The sequence below is a fragment of the Mauremys mutica genome, chromosome 3, assembly GCF_020497125.1.
Source record: "Mauremys mutica isolate MM-2020 ecotype Southern chromosome 3, ASM2049712v1, whole genome shotgun sequence".
Classification (NCBI taxonomy): Eukaryota; Metazoa; Chordata; order Testudines; family Geoemydidae; genus Mauremys; species Mauremys mutica.
The window spans coordinates 18,229,962-18,251,462 of record NC_059074.1 but is presented as its reverse complement, the minus strand read 5'-3'; the positions used below and the strand labels follow the sequence as shown (position 1 = coordinate 18,251,462).

The 21,501-nt window shown below is 40.7% G+C and overlaps 1 protein-coding gene and 1 long non-coding RNA gene across 3 annotated transcripts in view; one reads left to right on the top strand and one right to left on the bottom strand.

Annotated features, from left to right (window-relative positions):
- Positions 1-1,352: 1,352 nt before the first annotated feature.
- The window catches only part of LOC123367048 (CD2 associated protein), a 126,020-nt gene continuing 105,871 nt past the window's right edge, over positions 1,353-21,501 (bottom strand). For both annotated transcript variants that reach the window (XM_045011044.1, XM_045011045.1), the window contains 5 exons: positions 14,238-14,350; positions 11,231-11,320; positions 6,485-6,669; positions 4,768-4,831; positions 1,353-3,856 (listed from right to left, as the gene is read on the bottom strand). In XM_045011044.1, the coding sequence (XP_044866979.1) occupies positions 3,815-3,856; positions 4,768-4,831; positions 6,485-6,669; positions 11,231-11,320; positions 14,238-14,350 (494 nt within the window). In that variant the 3' untranslated portion in view covers positions 1,353-3,814. The remainder of the gene's footprint in view (positions 3,857-4,767; positions 4,832-6,484; positions 6,670-11,230; positions 11,321-14,237; positions 14,351-21,501) is intronic.
- On the top strand, positions 6,508-13,028 carry LOC123367049. The gene is made up of 3 exons (XR_006578282.1): positions 6,508-6,690; positions 9,126-10,048; positions 12,892-13,028. It is a non-coding gene; the product is annotated as an uncharacterized LOC123367049 (long non-coding RNA).

Here is a 21,501-nt window from a genome sequence, read left to right as displayed (position 1 = left end):
CCAATTCTAATATTTATTTTTTGAGATGGGGCAACCAGAACTGTGCACAGTATTCAAGGTGTGGGCGTACCATGGACTTATAGCGTCATTATGATATTTTCTTATTATCTATCCCTTTCCTAATGGCTCCTAACATTTTTTTTTGACTGCTGCTGAACATAAAAGCAGCTGAACAGAATGAGAGATTTTATGAGAGGCACTGTGTTTAATGGACTGGACATGCATTTTACATTCAGGAGCCCTAAGTTCTAATCCTAATAATGGGTTGGCAACCTTTCAGAAGTGGTGTGCCAAGTGTTCATTTATTCACTCTAATTTAAGGTTTTGCATGCCGGTAATATATTTTAACATTTTAGAAGGTCTCTTTCTATAAGTCTATAATATATAACTAAGCTATTGTTGTATGTAAAATAAATAAGGTTTTTTAAATGTTTAAGCAGCTTAATTTAAAATTAAATTAAAATGCAGAGCTCCCCGGACCGGTAACCAGGACCCAGGCAGTGTGAGTGCCACTGAAAATCAGCTCGTGTGCCACCTCTGCCATGCGTGCTATAGGTTGCCTACCCTGGATCTAGGACAAGTCATACATTTCTCTCTTTCTTCATCTGTAAAAAAGAGGTAATCAAGCTTCTAGAGCCAGTCGGAAAGTGTTTATTTTACCACCATGGGAAAAAAAAATCAACTTTTTTTGGCAGAAAATCAAAAGCTGAAAATTTCAGTTCCTAAATGCAAGAAAAATACAATAGACAGCTGTATCTAGGGAAATACAACCTAAATGGAGCTAATAAAGGTGGGTGCATAATTGGTTGGAAAACCGCTCCCAGAGAGTAGTTATCAGTGGTTCACAGTCAAGCTGGAAGGGCATATTGAGGGGTGTCCCGCACGGATACATTCTGGGTCTGGTTCTGTTCAATATTTTCATCAATGATTTAGATAATGGCATAGAGAGTGCACTTCTAGTTTGCGAACAATACCAAGCTGGAAGGGGTTGCAAGTCCTTTGGAAGAGGATTAAAATTCAAAATGATCTGGACAAACTGGAGAAATGGTCTGAAGCAAATAGGATGAAATTCACTAAGGATAAAAGCAAAGTACTCCACTTAGGAAGGAACATTCTGTTGCATGCATATAAAATTGGAAATGACAGTTTAGAAATGAGTACTGCAGAAAGGGATCTGAGATCATAGTGGATCACAAGCTAAATAAGAGTTAACAGTGTTGCAAAAAAAGCAAAGAGAAGGATTCAGAAGGTAATTTCCTTATTTGATGTCTCTTTTCCAAACTTGTGTTGTAATATATTTAAGACAAAATTCAAAACTTCCTTGAACAACAAAAAAGCAAACATACCAACCGTACTTTGGTTTTTTTTTTTATTTGCTGGAGTTTTGATAGCATGCATGATTTTTACAGCACCTGTAAACAAGTCAGTGAAGCATTATGCTTTAAAGAACTTGTATTTTGTGGAACGTCTGTATAAACATTACCCTTCCCACCTCCATTGTATTACACAACACTAATCATACATAAGAAAGACATGTATTAGGCCGACTTCTTTATGGCTAAAAATACTCATAGCAGCGACTTTTAAAAGATGATTTTTATTAAATCAAGTCATTGCACTTGTTCATTTATTGCTACAGCGAAAAAGGCCATTAACTTCTTATAACACCTTTCAATTTTTGATTTAACTGATTGTCTTGTTCCGTTCGTCTGCTACAAGCTTAAGTGCAGACGTGATAATCATGAGAGCAACCTATCATAAGACTTGTTTTATGCTCTGGTCACAGTGAAGAGCTTATAAAATAGAGAATCTTCTATTTCATTAGACTCATTTCTTGCTTTGCATTATCAAACTTAGTAAGTAAAGAGGTAAAAGTTCTAAATGCAAGGTTTAGTGTCTGAGAAGCACTACTGCTACCCATTATTCCTGGATATAAAGTTGTGGCTTAAGTCTTCATTTGTGATGCGTCAAGGCAATTAAGAGTTAATATTGAACCAGCTGGTTAGCAATGTTTCTCAGAAATATAACCTAAAACTTGTAGAATATATTTACTATTCAGATTTCATGAAAAATGCTATCAGCAACTGCAGACCAACATCATGCAATTCACTCTTTAGATGTTTGCCACTCCTTGTGCACCACGTATGGAAAAGTGTTCTCATGATTTATTAAAAACTTTCACTTTACTTCATGAATCTACATTATTATCCCTACTGTACTCACATGAATAGAAATCTAAATGGTGTTTTACAAGCCAAGACTATTTATTGGTGAGCGTGTCAAACTAGGGGGCATGCTATATTCCGCTAGGTCAATCAGAGATGAGGAGGTTGTTGCTTAATTGAAGCAATGCGTTTTAATTAGGGTTTCTGTTTAAAAAGCTGGAAATATTGTAGATTTGTATCAGCTGTGAAGAGCATTAATAAAATATGAATTAAGGGGGAGGAAGAGAGCAGGGAATAGTTTTTCAGTATTTATTACTTGGATATTTGCATTGCTCCCGGGGGGGTTAGGTACAATGTGACCTGCAAGTTTTCAACTTTTTCCATGGGGAATACATGAAAGACATTGTGTCAGATCAGCACAATGATTCATCACAAGCTGTTCCAATCTATCGTGTGAAAATATACATTTCTTTAAAATGTGATTACATTTGGATTTACATAACATACTGAGAGCTTATGGTTTATGGCATAAGTAATACGCTTTTTAAAAAGTCTCAATATTTACATAAGAGCCCAAAGTGATTTGTTTGGAGCCATCCATGTCCATTGGGTAATACTACCCAATTTTAAAAAGACTGTCTGAGTATATGCACATGGCTGACTGAAGACTCTGAAAATTGCAATTCATATGAGGGATGCTTTTAAATTGTTCTTTTTTACTACTATTATTACTGCAAAAAAAAAAAAACACTGAAGACTGATGAGCTAGATTTAAATTCAGAAAAGCAAAAAAATCCAGAATTAAGGCTGATTTTGCATGTTGTATGTGCTACGATACCTAGGCACAACAGGATTTAGCCTTAACTCTGGATTTCTTTTTCCTTTTTTTGTGGTTTTAAGAATTAACTTTGTCCTACTATAGTTTTATGGTTCAATCATAAATCCCTTTTATGAATCCTATAGTGCAAGTGACAAAATGTTTGCTGTTTAAGAAACTATTTTGATTAGATCACTAATTACTACTATGCATAGGTGATTAATCTGCCACATAGGACCATCAAATTCTTGTCTCATCACCCAAATTATAAAACAGCTTATTAGGAATACTCTCACTGCAGACAGGCACAACAGTGTAATCCCGGGAAAGAATGCTAAAATTAAAAAATAATATACAAATATCATATTCCCTTTCGTGTGTCTGGGAAAAGTAGACTACAATTACTGTTAGGTTACTCTGTCCTTCCCAATTGACTATTTTACAGATTACTTGTAAAGATATATCACCCTATTTATAGTATAGATCTCTTTAAAAATTACACTACAAGTATTCAATAAAAATCTATTAAGAACTCCCTCTTCTTTTTATACAGATTCAGTAGTATTTTCAAGCAAACCAGAAAATAAAGGTCTGCAATTCCAGCACAGTAAGAAATAAGGCCTCTTTTATATTGGCAAAAAAATTACATCAATTTTTTTTTTAATCTTATCTCTCTGAATACAAGACTATATTCCTCTTTACTCTTTTTTCCCCCCTCTAAGCCCATGGAACACCAGCTTTCATTTACTGAACTAAAAAAAAAAAAGTCAGTTCTATTTGTATTATGTGTCTGAATTCCTGGCAAGTTAAGGACACTGAGTCTGTGGCTGACTCATGTAGACATGACTGCTTTCTTCAGCTTTTCTATTTCAGCCTGGAAAAGAAAGACATTATGAGAATAATGAACTACCCAATATCAGTATCTTTAATTTACATGATTTTTACCAAAATCTTAATCTTTCCATCAATTTCTCTTTGCAATTCATGCTAAGCAACTTTCATTATTAAAAGTGCATTTAACAATTTAACAGTAACATATAACTAAGTAGCCATGGCTTACGAGATTCATTTTAAAATACATATTATCTATTTGTAAGGTAAATTTTATTGAATTAGTTGGTTCTGATTGAAGTGTACCACAGAACAAGTTTGTTCTCTGAATTCAATTGTTTAATGACTTCTCCTGCATTATGATTGTATGGCTCGGTGCATCATCTCAGACTTTCTTCCTAAAATGGATCATGTACAAAATTTCACACCAAGCCTACCATACTACATGATAATGTGAAATATATTTGTCTTAGTTACACCACTGCAAATCTGAAAGAACTCCACTGATTACTATGGAGGTACACTAGTAAAAATCTGTTAGAACAGAATATGGTCCATGGTCTTTTCAAATGTGTGAAATTGCACCTTTTGCTGAGTTGAAGGATACTTTCAACTAGGGTCCCTTTTGTATCTGTCTAAAAATAAGATTGTGTATAAATGTTCACCTAGGATGAACCCATATCGACTATTCCATACATGCAGTATTCATAAGTGATATGTACTCAGAATTACTCCCTGTAAAACAGACTGTTTTTCCATACAGTTTGAAGAGAGAAAAAACAAGTCTGCAAAGCTTACTGTACAGTATATGTACCTACATGCCACTAGGCAATCATTCAGATTCATACTAATGATACAAAGATCAAACAAGACTGTTAAAGGTTTTCATTAGCCATCTGGTGTCATCAGAGTACTGTATACAAGTCTATACACTGTCCTCATCGCTAAAATTACCTCTAGGAGACCTCGCATCATCTTCTCTTCCTCCAAATCTTTTTTTAGTTTTTCCAGTTCGTTGCTATCAATTATAAACAAAATTAAAATATTATTGCAACTGAAAAAAAACAAAACAAAACATGGTCTTCTATCTTATGGTGTTGAGAACTGAAATTGCCACTGATAGGGAAATTAATTCACATAACAGGTTCTTGGTAACACTGTATCACATATATGCTACACATATTTAAAGTATTCCTTAGGAATATTTTCCATGCAATATTACTCTTATAAAACAATTTATATAAAACATTGGGACAGGACAGACCCTTTAGAGGATTGGTCTTATTTACAAACATTTAAGATGAATTTTGAAAGAGTATTGCTGCTCACTACCTCTTTGTTACAAGAATTTTTATTTTTGCTTGAAGAGTAGCCACTTACAGAACATTGGTAACAGTGATAAAAAAAGTAGAAAAACACAAAAGGAGGGAGAATGCAACCTCAGCAATACAGTAATTCCTCGCTTAACCGTGTAGTTATGGTCCTGAAAAATGCAACTTTAAGCGAAACGATGTTAAGCGAATCCAATTTCCCATAACAATTAATGTAAATAGGGGGGGTTGGGTTCCAGGGAAATTTTTTTCACCAGACAAAAAACTATATATTATATAGACATACACACAATATACACTCTAAACAAACAATTTAAAACTGTTCACAGCTATGATGATTGTGAAGCTTGGTTGAGGTGGTGAAGTCAGAGGGTAGAAAAGGGAGGGATATTTCCCAGAGAATGCCTTGCTGCTAAATGATAAACTAGCACTCGGCTGAGCCCTCAAGGGTTAACACATTGTTGTTAATGTAGCCTCTCATCAAGGCAGCACGAACAGAAGGGAGGGGAGACAGCACAGCAGAGACAGACACACACCTTGTGTGTTGGGGGGAGGGGGGGAGAGAGAGAGAGAGAGATGCACACTGCCCCTTTAAGTAAGCTGACCCACTCTTAAGTGCATTGTCTTTTTAAGTGGATCAGGAAGTTGAGACAGCAGCTGCTCTCTCTGTCTCACTTTGTCCCTCCCTGTCCTGTCCCTGCTCTATATGGAGAAGGGGTAAGCGGGGTGCAGGAGCAGGGGGGAGGGGAACACCCTGACATTAGCCTCACCCCTTCCCCCCCTGCACAGCAAGCAGGAGTCTCTGGGAGCAGTTCCAAGGCAGAGGGCAGGAGCAGCACATGGCAGTGGGGGGAGGGACTGCTGCAATTGCTAGCCTGCTGGGTGGCTGCAGCAGAGGGAACTTAGGGGAGGGGGGAGCGGATAGGGGGAGCTGATAGAGGGGCTGCCGGTCCACCCTGGTTACAAGCCCTCACCAGTTAGCTGCAATGGCTGTTCTTCCTGCAAGCAGTGGACAAAGCAGGCGGCTGCTAAACGATGTTAGAAGGGAGCATTGCACAAGTTTAAATGAGCATGTTCCCTAATTGATCAGCAACGCAACAACAAAACAATGTTAACTGGGACAACTTTAAGTGAGGAGTTACTGTATTTCTGAACAAAAATTAATATATATTCATTATATAAACTTGTTGGGTGAACTTCTAAAGCAAGGTGCCTAATGCAGAGTGATCAATATGGAAAGCTTACCTTTGAAAAGAAATTTTCCAGTATACAATAATATTTAGAACGGAATTTGTTAAATATATTCAATTGAGGGGTAAGAGGAATTAAATAATATTTACCTATGATCTTTTTTCAGTGCTTCTACAATACTCAACAACTCATTAATCTGAATCCTGAGATCGTCCACAGAATTTTCCCCCACATCTGTTTGGTCTTTAACTGTGGTTTCTCCAGGAGCAGAACTGAGTACAATAGAATTTGGTCTTGGAGATGAAGACAGAGGTGTTGAAGTGAACACAGGTGACTGAAAGAAATCAATAAAAAGGTAACAATGAATTCACTATAAATTGGGGAGAATACACCACACAAACTGTGTGTTTTTTCTTTCAAGTATTATTTCAACCCAATGTGTTACACTATAAAAATGGTACACAGAACTATCCAACTTGTTACACTGGTTTTTGTAGTGTAGACAGCACATTTATGTACTCCGGGCATTTCAATCGTTGCAGGAAGCATACTCCATTTTACAAGGCAGTACATACTTGTGCCAGATAATGTTCTGACAGTAATCGATGTATAAGGCCAAAGAGCCTATCTGGCGTGTCTCCCATTAGCTGGAACTACTACCTTGAGAAAAGACTGTTACCTTTTCTGTAACTGCTGTTGTTTGAGATATGTTGCTCATGTCCATTCCATATTAGCTGAGCATGCTCGCCACATGCACCAGTGCTAGAAGTTTTTCCCTCAGCAGTGTCCATAGGGGACTGGCTCTGGCGCCCTCTGGAGTGGCGCCCGGACAGCATGGTATAAGGGGTGCCACTGGCTCCCCCCACCCTCAGTTCCTTCTTGACAGAAACTCCAACAGTGGGGAAGGAGGGTGGCTATGAAATGGACATGAGCAACACATCTCAAAGAACACCAGTTATGGAAAAGGTAACTGTCTTTTCTTCGAGTGCTTCTCATGTCCATTCCATATTGGGTGACTCCAAAACAGTACCCTTGGAGTGGGTAGGAGCTCACGGACGTGTAGATTGCAACACAGCTCTGCCAAACACAGAGTCGTCTCTGGCCTGCTGAGTGATAGCATAATGAGTGGTAAATGTGTGAACAGAGGACCACGTTGCAGCTCTACAGATGTCCTGGATAGGGATGTGTGCCAAGAAGGCCGCCAAAGACGCCTGTGCTCTCGTCGAATTTGGCCCCCTGCTTATTACGGGTCAGGCCCGGCTGGGCAGAGGGTGGAGGCAGGTGGTGCTTGTAGCCCTTGGCTCATTTATGGGGCTGGTCCTGCCAAGGCTGGCTCCCCTGGCCCTGCGGCTGCTGCAGTTTGAACTGCTTATGCACCGGGGCTGGGACACAGAGACCCAGGATTTTTAGGGTGGTGTGGGAGTCATTGAGGCCATGCAATTTGCTGTCTGTCCGCTCTGCAAATAGAGCCTGGCCGTCAAAGGGCAGGTGGCTGCATTGACTGCTGACCCTTGGCGGACAAACCAGAGAGGAACAGCCAAGAGGCTCGCCACATGGAGATAGCGAAAGCCATGGTGTGGGCAGCAGTGTCCGCAGCATCCGTCGCCGCCTGGAGGTCCACCCTGGCCGCGGTTGTGCCCTCATCAAGGATCGCTCGAAACTCCTTCTTGGAAGCTTCGGGGAGTGACCCTTCGAACTTGGCCATGGCTTGCCACATATTGGTTCTGAGGTCAAGGCTTTAATTTCAGAGACCTGTCTTGCTGACATCACTGCCCCCAAGAAAGTGACCTTCCATGACAGGTGTGAAAGGGAGCAAGAACCCAGCAGCTCAAAGGCTGGGCTGGTGAGACTAGAAAGGACCAAGTTAAGATCCCACTGTGGGACAGGAGTCCGTACCTGTGGGAAGCATCTCTCGAGCCCTCTCAAGAATCTGACTGTCATGTAATGGGAAAACACCGCCTTGTCCTTGGATCGGCGGATGAAAAGCGGAGATGGCGGCTAGATGTACTCTAATGGAAGAGTATCAGAGGGGTAGCCGTGTTAGTCTGGCTCTGTAAAAAGCGACAGAGTCTTGTGGCACTTTATAGACTAACAGAAGTATTGGAGCATAAGCTTTCGTGGGTGAATACCCACTTTGTCAGACACATGTGGTGGAAATTTCCAGAGGCAGGTATAAATATGCAGGCAAGAATCAGTCTAGAGATAATGAAGTTAGTTCAATCAGGGAGGATGAGGCCCTCTTCTAGCAGCTAAGGTGTGAACACCTAGGGAGGAAAAACTGCTTTTGTAGTTGGCTAGCCATTCAGTCTTTGTTTAATCTTGAGCTGATGGTGTCAAATTTGCAAATGAACTCAAGTTCAGCAGTTTCTCTTTGGAGTCTAATGGAAGAGTGTGCCAGGCCCTGGTTCCTCAAATGGAGCAGGTACGCCAGGACAGCCTGTATGGAAGAACACGAGGGAAAGATGCCGTGCACAGATGCTCAGTGGGAAAACCTCATCCAATTGTCCCAGTAAGTCAGTCTGGTTGAGGGCTTCCTACTCCTCAGGAGGACCTGTTGGACTCTTTCCAAACAGGTCCGCTCCTCCGGGTTCAGCCATACAGCATCCATGCCAAGAGGTGGAGGAACTCTAGGTTGGGGTGTAGGAGCCAACCGTGGTCCTATGACAGCAAGCACGGGCAGTTGGGCAGGGAGGGGCTGCTGACAAGCTCATGAGCATGCCTAACCAATGTTGGTGAGGCCACGCAGGGGGAATGACAACCACCTGCGCTTTGTCTCTTGATCTTTGCCAGGACCCTGCCGATGAGTGGAATTGGAGGAAATGTGTACATCAGGTTCCCTGGCCAACACAGGAGGAAGGCATCAGAGAGGGAGCCCTTGCTCAGACCTTGCCAAGAGCAAAACCGGTGGCATTTCCTGTTCTGTCTGGTAGCAAACAGGTTCCCCACCTTTAGAAGATCAAGCAGGCTACCTCTGGATGGAGCGACCACTCATGGTGAGAAGAAAAGTCCCTGCTGAGCTGGTCCACCAGCATATTCTTGACACCGGGAAGGTGACAAGCTTCCAGGTGGATTTCGTGGCTGATGCAGAAGTCCCACAGATGGAGTGCCTCTTGACAGAGCGCCGACAAGCACGCTCCCCCTTGCCTGTTGATGTAGACAGTGTGCATCCCAGCCGAGGCATCTGACACCAACTCAATGGAGTGAGGGGGGGTTGTCAAATGTAACTTCCTCCAGGACTGTCCTGCGGTCGGTCCACCATCACAGCGAGGTAAGTATCACCTGGGGAACGGTAACGATCTTTTCCGGCGGTTTCTGGACTAGGACTGGACCATCCCCAGTCGTTGCAGGGGCCACATTCAGAGCCCGGCACAGCAGACCATGTAAGTGCACGCTGCCATGCGACCCAAGAGGCGCAGACAGACCCTGGCTGTAGTCAGAGGGAACATGGAGACTTCCACGATGAGGTTCATCAACATGTGGAACCTTTCCAGTGGCAGGAACGCCCTGGCACAGGTCGAGTCGAGGACCACTCCGATGAACTCTATCCTCTGCACTGGCACTAACGTTGACTTTTTGTCATTTACCAGTAGGCTCAGAGAGCGGCATGTGGTCTGAAGCACTGCAACATCCCTTTGGACTTGAGACCTGGGGGAACTGCCCTTGATAAGCCAGCCGTTGAGGTATGGGTAGATCTGAATACCCTAGTGCCTGAGGTAAGCGGCTACAATTGACATGCACTTGGTAAACACTCTTGATGCTGTCATCAGGCCGAAAGGGAGGACCGCAAACTGGTAGTGGTGGGGCCCCACCGCAAACCGGAAGAAGCGTCTGTGCCCTTGAAGATTGCCATGTGGAAGTATGCATCCTTCAAGTTGAGGGGAGCATACCAGTCTCCCAGATCCAGGGAGGGAATAATAGAAGCAAGGGAAACCATGTGGAACTTTAACTTCTTTATGTACTTGTTAAGGTCTTGCAAGTTCAGGATGGGCCATAGACCACCCTTGGACTTTGGGATTAAGAAGTACTGTGACTAGAATCCCTTGTTCCTGTACTCGAGAGGAACTTCTTCCACCGCACCCAGCTGTAGTAACCCCTTTACCTCCTGTGCGAGGAGACTCTTGTGAGAGGGGTCCCTGAAGAGGGACAGGGAAGATGAGTGGGAAGGGAGGTAGAAAGGAACTAGAGGGTATAACCTGTTTCACTGTGCTGAGGACCCATTGGCACAGTAGGAGAACAATGTACCAGAACCTTAGTAACTGAGGCAGTTTTACTCAAGAGGAGCAGCCCACTTAAGATTAGGAGTTCTCCTTTGCGGAAAGCACTTTTCGTAATGTTGTCCCAGGAGAGAGGTGGGACTCTGCTAGGAATCATACAAGTTGTCCCTGGAGTGAGGGGAAGCGTTCGCCTCCCTCTTCACATTGGGTTTCCCACTCTCAACACGCTCCCCAACCTTTCTGTAACTGCTTGTTGGCAATCCTGGCCTCCTGCCATCAGATTTACTTTGGAAGTAAAATTCACAGAAGTTTTTACCAACTATCCAGAAAATCCAGGATGACACCAGCTCTCTTATCTTTCAAGAATGGCAATGTACTGGGGCTCCCTAAAATCAGTTATTAAGCAAGCTTCCAGGGTGGTAACTGAGGTCAAGCTATGCCATTCTGCATGCCTCTTCTGCTCAAACCTGTTTTTTCTTTATCCAGGAGCTAGGTGGCGGAGCAGACATCCAACTTACTCCTGGAACTGGACGCGTAGTTCTGTGCTACCCAATATAAAACTAGTCATTCCTCTATCAATGCAATCTGTATGGCTGCATTAATCAGCATGTGCATATACAATCAAAATGAATGGCACTGCTAGTAGTCTGATATGTGTATCTGATCATTTCAGCTTCGTACCTTTTTAACTTCAGATGGCTTTGGTTTGGCACTTTCTTCCTCCTCTTTATGATCCTTCACAATTTTTTCTGTACTCTCATTTTGAGTTGGCTGGTAAATAAAAACATGCATACTAAATGGAATGTGTGCAGAATAGATAAAACAGCAACTTACAATATAATTACTGAGGGCTTGGCTACACTTGAAAGTTGCAGCTCTGGGAGTTACAGCGCTGGTCGTGCAGCTGTGCAGGAACAGCGCTGGTGTGTGGCCACACTCACAGCTACCAGCGCTGGTGTGTGGCCACATTTGCAGCGCTGTTGGGAGTGATGCATTATGGGCAGCTATCCCAGCGTTCAAGTGGCAGCAACGTGCTTTTCAAAAGAGGGGGGTGGAGTGGGGTCTTGTGTGACAGGGAGCGGGGGGAGAGAGAGAGAGAGAGAGAGTGGATTTTTGGAGCCAACACTGTGTGTTAGCTTCCTGCCTTGAAAAATCAGAAAATGTTTCCAACCCCTTAGTCTTAACTCTTAATTGCAAACAGCCTGCATCCAACACGACTCCCCGCTGTTTCACTCACTCCCTGCCTGCTTCTCATTTGATTGTTTACAGCCAGGTACAGATTGATCACAGCAAACAGGAGCTCTGTTTGTTTTTTAGATAAGCAGCACCAGCAACGGAGCTCCCCGTGGAGCTCCGAGTTCACAACAAAACAAAGAGAGGCTGCATAACAAAACAAAGAGAGTAATTTAGTTAAAAGCATTCTGGAATATCTCCTAATACCCTGGAGGCCAATTAAAGCGCTGGTGTGTGGCCACACTTGACGAGCAGCGCTGGATCACCAGCGCTGCACTCGTTATAACCAGACCAGGTGTACAGCCAGCGCTGCAGCCAGGGAGTTGCAGTGCTGGATGTGCCTTGCAGGTGTGGACGGTTACTAATTGCAGCGCTGGAAAGCCTCCACCAGCGCTGCAACTTTCAAGTGTAGCCAAGCCCTAAGTGGGATGGAGTAAAACAGGGCAGTCAATAGGGGGACCCCAGGCTAAATCCAGACTCCCAGATACTTTTGAATGGACCCAAAAATCTTTGTATTTACTTATTATTCCCGTTATTTTTTATTATTGTTTTCTCTGAAGTCTGGACCTTGACCTTACCTTGATAAAAAAAAAATAATTGACTAGCCCTGGAGTAAACTGAAACATATTGTCAGAAATACCACTGATGATCTTAACTTGATTTCTAAAATATTGTTAACCTCTTCTGTCTTTCACACTCTTTCCCGCCCCTTGCCCCTGAATGTTTATTAAATTAGCTGTCAGCTCCTTGGAGCAGGAATTATGTATGTTTCCGCAATGCTTAGCAAAATGAGACCCTGATGTTGATTGGGGTCTTTGGCCACAACTGCAATTCAATCACATTAAAAAGAGTTGTAACAGACTGAGGACGTGGACAATCAAACACCTCAAGGGAGAAAAAGGTTAAGACCCCACCCAAATAAGCAGTTAAACCAACTGATAGCGTACTGTGATATTTTGCTATAAGAATAAAATGGGTAAGGATCTTTTATGAAAGCCTGTAATGCAATGAACTTATTAATCATTATGAGATATGCATACAGGTTATAGTTTTGAAAGTGTATGATTGTATATATAAAAATTTTAATTGTAACTGTGGTGCCACAACAGGGCAGTGAAGCAATCAGGCAGGCTGAGACTACCTCTCCACCCAGGTGAGACTGCCTTCAAGCACACAGCCATTGTCCAAGCCCAGGAAAAAAACAATGAGGAACCATCAACGCAAAATGAGAACAGCCTGAAACTGAAAAGGGGGAAGGGGGCTGGACTAGATGACCTTTCAAGGTCCCTTCCAGCTCTAGGAGATAGGTATATCTCCAATTATTAAATTACAAGAAAACCGCAGTCTTTGAAAAATGAAGAGCTTGCAGAACTTGGGGACAGTCTCAAGGTGGGGGCTGTCCATGAACACTGGATCCCTCCTATAGCTAGGGGATATAGTAAGAAGCTGTTTTAAGGCAAGATGTAACTCTTATTAGAAGAGAGATGTTTATCTAATACAAAAGTGTAAAGCCTAAAGTTGCGTCTTTAGGTTTATTTTCTGTGTGCTTTCCCTTATTATTTCTTCGAGTCTGTGCTTTTTCTATTAAACAAACTTTTTATTTTTATCCAAACAAGGGCTCTGGTGTGCAAACTGTATGGAGAGTGTGTGCCAAAGTGCACTGATAACCCTGGGGACTGGGGGGGCTGCTTTCACACCTTCGGGGATGAGGAGTCAGAGGGGAACAATCTGAGTGTCTGGTAATTAAGAACTCGGGGATACCTGGGATTGGAAATGCTGTTGATGTTACTCTGCAAAGTAACTAAACTAGAGAGAGGCTACTGGTGTCAGGGAATTGAACTACAGCTGCACAGCACAAAGAACCCCAAAGTTACATGAGAGGTGGTAACAGAACCCACTGCTGGTCTGTGTGGACCCCACAATGTCACATGACTCCATTACAGCTTCAATTGACAAAACTGCATAAAGATAAACAAATACATTAAATATTCTATCTCCAAGATGTACTCATCCTGGCATTTGATATCTTGCATGTCTGAACAGTAATCTACGCTAAACTGTAAATTCCCTGGGCAGGGACTATGGGTTCTTACTCTTGTAAAACAGAGGACACTGGTGGAGTTGAAATATCAAAAGTCCACAATGAGAAATTTCTTTTATTGATGCAACTGGAGCACTATTTGAGTAGTCAGGGAAATAGGAAACAGTGTCAAAACCCAATGGAATAGATAGGAAAATCTAATTTTTTTTTAACTGCAGTCGTGATGCTGCTATATTCAGTTATACTCATTTTCATCTTTACTTTTCCATTTGTGGATACATGTTCCTATCAACTCTCTCTCAGGCATTTGCTAATGAAATGACTTCCCTAGAGTGATGTTGTCCAATAAAATCTCTCTTGTGGGAAGCAGATATCCTAAATTTATCTTTGGAATAATATAGTCAATGTACTCACAGAATGATTGCCGTTGAAACGAGTAGGCAGCCTCCTGCCAGGCATCTTCGGTCTGCTTGCAGTAGGGTGTGACAGATTATCTGAGGTAGCTATTACATCAAAACTTAAAAGATCTAAAAGAAGGTGAGAACACAGACCCCCTTTAAGTTCAAAAGGTTCTCAGGAACTAGAAACAATTTAAAAAAAATCATTACAGAGAAGAGAACTGATTAGAACAGTACATTCAAAAGACTTTCAGCACACTATGCTCTTAGGATATGCAAGAAATAACTGTCATATGCTTTTAGTAAGTCTGAAAAACAACATTTTCATTAAAGAAACTAGAGATAATTGGCATCTATTAGCTAATAAAACAGTTTAAAACCAAGGAATTCAGATTCATATTCCCACCAGAACAAGAGAAGCTCAAGAGAGAAGGTGGCATGAAGCAGATTTCAAACTCAAGTGTTGAGGAATTACATAATTGTTTCTTGAAACAAATTTTTGAAGGAAATTCAGAATAGCGTAATAATTTTGAGCCATGTCAGTTTAGATCCATTTAAGAGTTTTACGAATAGTGTATTTTCTTATCTTGATGCTCTTGAAATTAAACATGTGAATCAAAATTTAATGGAACCCTAACAGAAGAACCAATGTAGAAAGTTTTAAGTCACTACTAAGGGTCTCAAGAGGAATGATAAAATAGGTAGCATACATTCACTCATGTTAAACCTGCTTAAATGTGTACATTGAGTTGTAAAAATGGCTCCTATTAGCTCTCACCTTCAATTTCAGCAGGCTTTATATGTACAATAAATAACTTGTCTACAGAGAAGCTGCAAGCGTCCAAGAGATTTGTAGTCAAACATTCTAAATGTTTCATTTATTTTCACTTTCTGCTAGTTTAGACCTCTTTTCATGTTAGGTGTTAATCTGCCTGTGCTTGAGACATTACATAAAGAATCTGGTAATTTAAGTATTGTTTCCCTGCATTCTTTGACTCCTCCTTGCTCCTTGAGATAAGTGTCAACTATTTACACCCCAGGGACACAAATATCCATTAGGACAAAACACCATTTAACAGTAAGAGTAAATGATTTTAGAGTGCTAAAACTGAAGTAGTTAAAGCTAGTTTATCCACTGTGTGGCTACGGGTTAATTAACCTCTCAGTGCCTCCATTTACCCATTTGTAAAAGCATTCGTAAAGCACTTAAACATCATTATCACAATATTATATGTCATGTATTACGAAAGAGTATTTTAATTTGTAAGATATCTGCATAATACATACTGACTTCCATTTTGGTTAAAATTTACCATCTGTTAATGTTTCTCTCTACAGTCAAATCTTGATATGGACTTGAATGCAAGTCAATACACACTTAGTGTTTTTGGTTCTGCATCATATAACTTCTGCCAAATGCATTATGATTTATTGATCAGCAGCTAATATTTAATTTAATTCCCCATTTATTACATTATCCTTCCAGATTCCCTCATCAATCTTCAAGCTCTAAGTATTGTAGAAATCATAGATGGAAAAGACCTTTTGGAGTCATCTGGTCAGTCTTTCCATAGTACTTTAGTGTTTTATCCAGGAGAATTTCAAATGGCTCAAGTGATGGGACATTCATAGACTTGAGATCTCACTATTAGAAGTTTTCCCTGAATATTTAAACCAACTCAAGTGTCTTTCCATTACTTTTAGCTACACATCTTTGTATATCCTTAAGAAATTTTGCTTCCTCCTTGGTGATTACACCTTTCAGATATCTCGACTTGCCTATCCCTCCTTTTAGTTGTTGCTTAGCTAAACTGGACAAATTCTACTAAGGGATTTTTAAAGGGCACCTATCACCCTTTGTAAATGTACATTAATGCTGGCAACAGAAGGGAAAAGTAGATGTAAAGGGAACGGAGATGAGTGGAGAGAAATGGAAGGAGAAATTTGAGAGGTGAGGAAAGGACAGAGTAACGGGTATAAGGAGACTGATGCAGAGGGCAGTTTGAGAAGAAAAGGATAGCCACAAGATAAAAAGGTCAGGTACAAGACAGTATACAATTTGCTAAATGTCCTGAAGTAGCTATCAAGGAGACACCTTCATATTCTTAATGGCCCATCTAATCTCAGAGCAGAAACCTGTGTTAAAAAGTAAACCTGGGCCTCCATTAGTTATGTATTAGAGTAACAACGAAGATGAGAAAAGGAAGACTAAAATATGGTATTTATATATTCTGTCTGTCTCAGGAAGTTTCCTTTTGCCTGTGGTAGCAGCAGGAAGGAGGAACCATGTTGCAGTAAGCTTAAAGAGGTGCACAAACTGAATTACTTCACATACTGTGAAGGATGCCAGCCTGTCTCCCATGGTCGAGTCACATGCTAGGTACTGAAGTTTTAAGAGACCCATCTGTATCCAGAGAGAGCAATATTTCATCAAGACTTGGGAGAAACAGAGCCCAAGGCTGCACCTGTTGCTTGTGGTACATTATGGAAGTACTGGGATGATCCATAGAACTGTTTCTTTGCTTTAAGACTGTTAACTCTTTGGGACAGACTGTTACACCTCAGTAAAGTGCAAAGTGTAATACAGTGCTATCACAATACAAATAACAAAGGGAGCTCTCTCCATTTCGTCCTTACATCTTTTCTTTCTTGTTGGCTTAATATTGGGACTAGAGTGTGGTTACTTGATGCAATCCTGTAGGAATGGCTACAGGTATTGACAACATCCTAGCCAAATTGATGAAATTCAGATGAGAAATAGTGTACTCATCAAGATGTACTCACCAAGATCTGCAACAAGATCTGGCAGACTGGTGAGTGGCCCTCAACGCAGACACAGTCACTAATCATCACTGTGCCAAAGAAAGGTAACTGCAATTGTACCACAGAACAGATTTTCAACCTCCGTGTTCTACGTGAGAAGTACTTACTACACCAGCAGGACATCTGATACGTCTTTATTGACTTCAAGAAGGCGTTTGACAGACTATGGCACGAAGCTCTTGGACAACCATGAAGAAGTACAATGTTGGTCGTAAGCTTATGCTTACCATTAAACAAACGTATGCCAAGGTCAGCAGTGCAGTTCTCGTCAATGGCACAATAGGAAAGTGGTTTTGCACCGCTCTTGGAGTCTGGCAAGGTTGCCTTCTTTTGCCCACACTGTTCAACATCTACTTGGAGTGCATAATACTGATGCCCTTGGAGATCATATATGCACAGTCGGCATTAGGGGGTGAACAATCTCAAATCTTCAGTTCGCTGATGACATTGACAGGCTGGCAGGCAGTGAAGATGAACTTGCCAACATTGTGAAATGATTGGATGAAACCCCCGCAAAATACAGCATGGAAATCAGTGCAGAGAAAACCAAGCTGATGACAAACAAATGTGACAGGATCAGCTCACATATCACTGTCAGTGGACAAGAGCTAGAGACAGTGAAACAGTTCAAGTATTGGGGGCAATGATCACTGATGAAGGATCCAAGGCAGAAATTCTGGAAAGAACTGCGCAAACAACAGTAGCAGTGGCAAAGTTAAAACCAATTTGGAGAAATAAGAACATCTCCTTGGAATCCAAACAAACTGCTGCACGCATTGGTCATCTCCATTTTTCTGTGTGCGTACAAGACATAGACCCTTACGGCAGAACTTGAACGGAAAATACAGGTAGTAGAGATGAGATACGGCCGTAAAATCCTGGGCATCTCCTACTTCGACCACGTCACTAATGAAGAGGTCTGCAACATCATCACCCAATGTGCTGGGTCATATGAAGACCTCCTGACGACCGTGAAGAAGCGCAAGCTTAAGTGGTACGGCCATGTAAAAAGATGTTCTGGCCTATCCAAGATCATCCTCCAAGGGACAGTACGGGGGAAGAGAAGAAGAGGTAGACAGAAGAAGAGATGGATTGACAACATAAAACATAAAAGAGTCGACAGGAATGGACTTTGCGGAGATTCAAGCACTGACACACAATCATCAGGGGTGGGGACAATTGGCTGATTGCTCATCAGTGATGGTGCCCCAACAACCAATGCAGTTATGGGAGTGATGATGATGATGACGACGACGACTTGATGCAAGAGGTTTTATTTACCTTTGTATAATATTACCTATAATGGGTGAATCCTGACCCCATGGAAGTCAATGGGCGTTTGATGGGCTTCAAGGCAGTCAAAATTTCACCTATTCTTTACCAGTTTTAATTGTAAATGAATTGTTTATCAAGGACCTGTTTTCCAGTTATGTGGGCTTTTAAGACTTCATCTAGCAAAAAGAGTACTACAGTGCCAAAAAAGAGCTCTAATTTTCATACATCTGATGGATCAAAGAAAAGGTTGAAGGCTGTGACATTTTGCCAAAGAGACCAGAAGGTTCAATTAACCTCAGGTGGTTGTGATAGAGAAAGCAGCCTACTGAGAACACCTATCACCTACCTAAATTTGGAGCTGTACATTATAGCAGGGTCATGAGCAAGTTGGGACAAAGCATATAATAAAATAGAAAACGATTGTCAGTCAGAAAAATGGCAGTCAGCAATGTATCTAGCAATAGTTGGTGAATTTTGGTAGTGAAAGTGTCCAGTGGTCTGGCATATACTATTTCCGTTTGTCTGAAGAACCACACGGCACAACAAAAAAATGAGAGGTGAATGAAGAAGTGAATTCATCTCCTGAAGTTGCCAGCGTTTAGCAGTTCAAAGTATTAGCTACACTGCAATTATATGAAATGAGGAAATCCAACATTCATACCATAGCAAGAAGCGATAGACAGCTGTTTGCACTGTCTTTCACCCTGTTAAGACTAAACTTCATCCCCACAAAAGATTAGAAGGCAATCATCATAAAACCCAGAATATTAAGACTTCAACCACGAAAATATATGAGTTTAAAGTATGGAGAAACAAATGGTACACTGCAAATCATTGGAAATGAAATCAGAGGAAGGTTTACATCTTATGGGAGGTAATTACACTCAATTTTTAAAACACAATATATTATAGTTTTATAGTACAAGAAGCCAAGAGGGTAAATTATAAAAGACTTGTTTCCAAGACTTAACATACAAAAATTAAAAAATACAAAACAAAAAACCATCAGTGTGCATAGCAGACTTGAAAATCAGATGATATTTTGTGTGTGCAAAGATGCAGTAAAGCCATCCATCCCAGCCACATCAGAAATGTGATCAATATTAAATGTAATCCCATTGCAAAAAACTGTATTTGGGGCCTCACCTGACAGGTTAAATAATTGTGTGTAAATATTTGTACACTTTATGAAATCCCATAATTTTTTTAAAATGCATTTAAAGGTAAATACTTCTTGTCTGCTAGCTAAGGAAAATCTGTATCCAAAACAAACAGAAAAGCATTTTAAAATAAAAACCAAATTTTAGTATATACAACTTCAAATGAAAATTAACTCTGAGCTGCTAAAAAGAAAAGGCTACGTGCATGTACTGGTATCACACACAGTGTTTGGATTTCCTTATATAATGTTATCTTACCAAAATGGAGAAGGGTAGGGTAATTTCCTGACACGTAAGAAGGGAAACATGGCAAACAGGATAGGAAACAAAATCTGGAAAGAAAAGTCAAGGAGAGGAATGTCTAGAAAAAAGATTTTGAACCAAAAAAAAATTATTTTACAAAGCAGGAAAAAGAAACATTTGTAGAAGGAACAGAATTGTTTCACATGTTCAGCATATTAGCATTACCTATATTATTATACCTTCAGGTCTCAAACACACAGAATCACTTTTTGTTTTCAGTCTGTTGCATTCTTGGTTTAACTCTCTCTAATCAAAGGGGGAAACTTTTACTGTCCTTTTCAAATAAATCATCAACAAGTGGTGTTCAGAAGTCTTCACAAATATGATAGCTGAAGTATTTATTGGTGAGCTAATAGCAACCAGCATGATTTTCAGGGGTGTTGAACAGCAGCATACCATTGAGGCCAGTACCTCTGAAAAATCGGGCCCAACAAATATTGATCATTTAAGTAATTATTCTGAGACCCTAAACTACCAGAAACAAGACTGGTAGTTAAAATGGCTACAAACCAGTTAGAGAGATAGAAGGAAGATTAGTGATAAAACTTCATCCTCTGTGCATTCACTTCAGTGAAATCACACCAATAAGTTGTGATAACACACTGACTAGAAAAGCAAAGCTTGGGTCATCTGACCTCAAGACAGGACATCACTTAGGGCTGTGAAGGCATATGTTGCATTTTCTATTTACCATGACTTTTATAAGATTAACAAAATAATCTTAAAATTGCCACAGACAAGTGAAGTGTTTGACATTACACAGCCCCAGTTTTTGCAGCATTAATAGGTATTTCCATAGCAGTGAAGTACATACTGAAATTTTCAGTGGTGTGGTTTATAGGTTTCACTGGCATGAGTTGGGATGACTGCATTACATGCTAGCAGTAAAGCCATGAATGAATTATGCAGGTCATTCCAAGCAACCATGGACAAAATCATTATGCCACACTTTGCCACCAGGCACTCTGCCTGTTACACGTTACCTATTTTATGGAGGTTTGAGAAAGTTTGGAAAATATTTATTGGGACTAATTTTCCTACTCCTGTCAAGTACCTTAGTTAATATGAGTTCAAACATACTGGGCTATGAAAGTGCAGAGGTGAATCTTGCCTGTTGTAAGGTTTCAGAAAGGGGGTATTTCCCCCCGGTGAGACAATTCTCCTCTTCTGAAATGTGCAAACAGCTTGTGGCACTTCATTTATTTATTTATTTATTATTATTATTAGGCAGCTTTTTGAAGTTGCTCAGAAATTTACAGTGTTAGAGGTATTTCCACAGGGTTCAGTAGGTAGAAAGCAGATGATGTGGATCAAACCAAGGTACCTAATAAATTTATCACATTGTTTTGCGATTTGGCATACGGCTAACACATCTACATATAAGATCTTTAAGGGGACATACCAAACTTTGAGTTAACCATATCTATTTATCTTAGGTAAAACTGACAAGCCTTAAGAATCAGTGTATGTGCATTTACAATATAAGATCCTGATCTTGCAACTGACTCCATGCAAGCAGTTGCCCTGAGTTCATAGTGAGGCAGTTGAAGGATTGGGACCTACTTTCATTTCAGGCTGATACAATATCACTTTTGAATGCTTGTTTCATATGAGACATTGGTGATTTAATACTACCTAGGAGAAGTCTTTCAAATTATGTTTTTACTCTATTCTTATTCAAAATACGCAATTAAATTTAAAAAATCTTGTACTTTGATT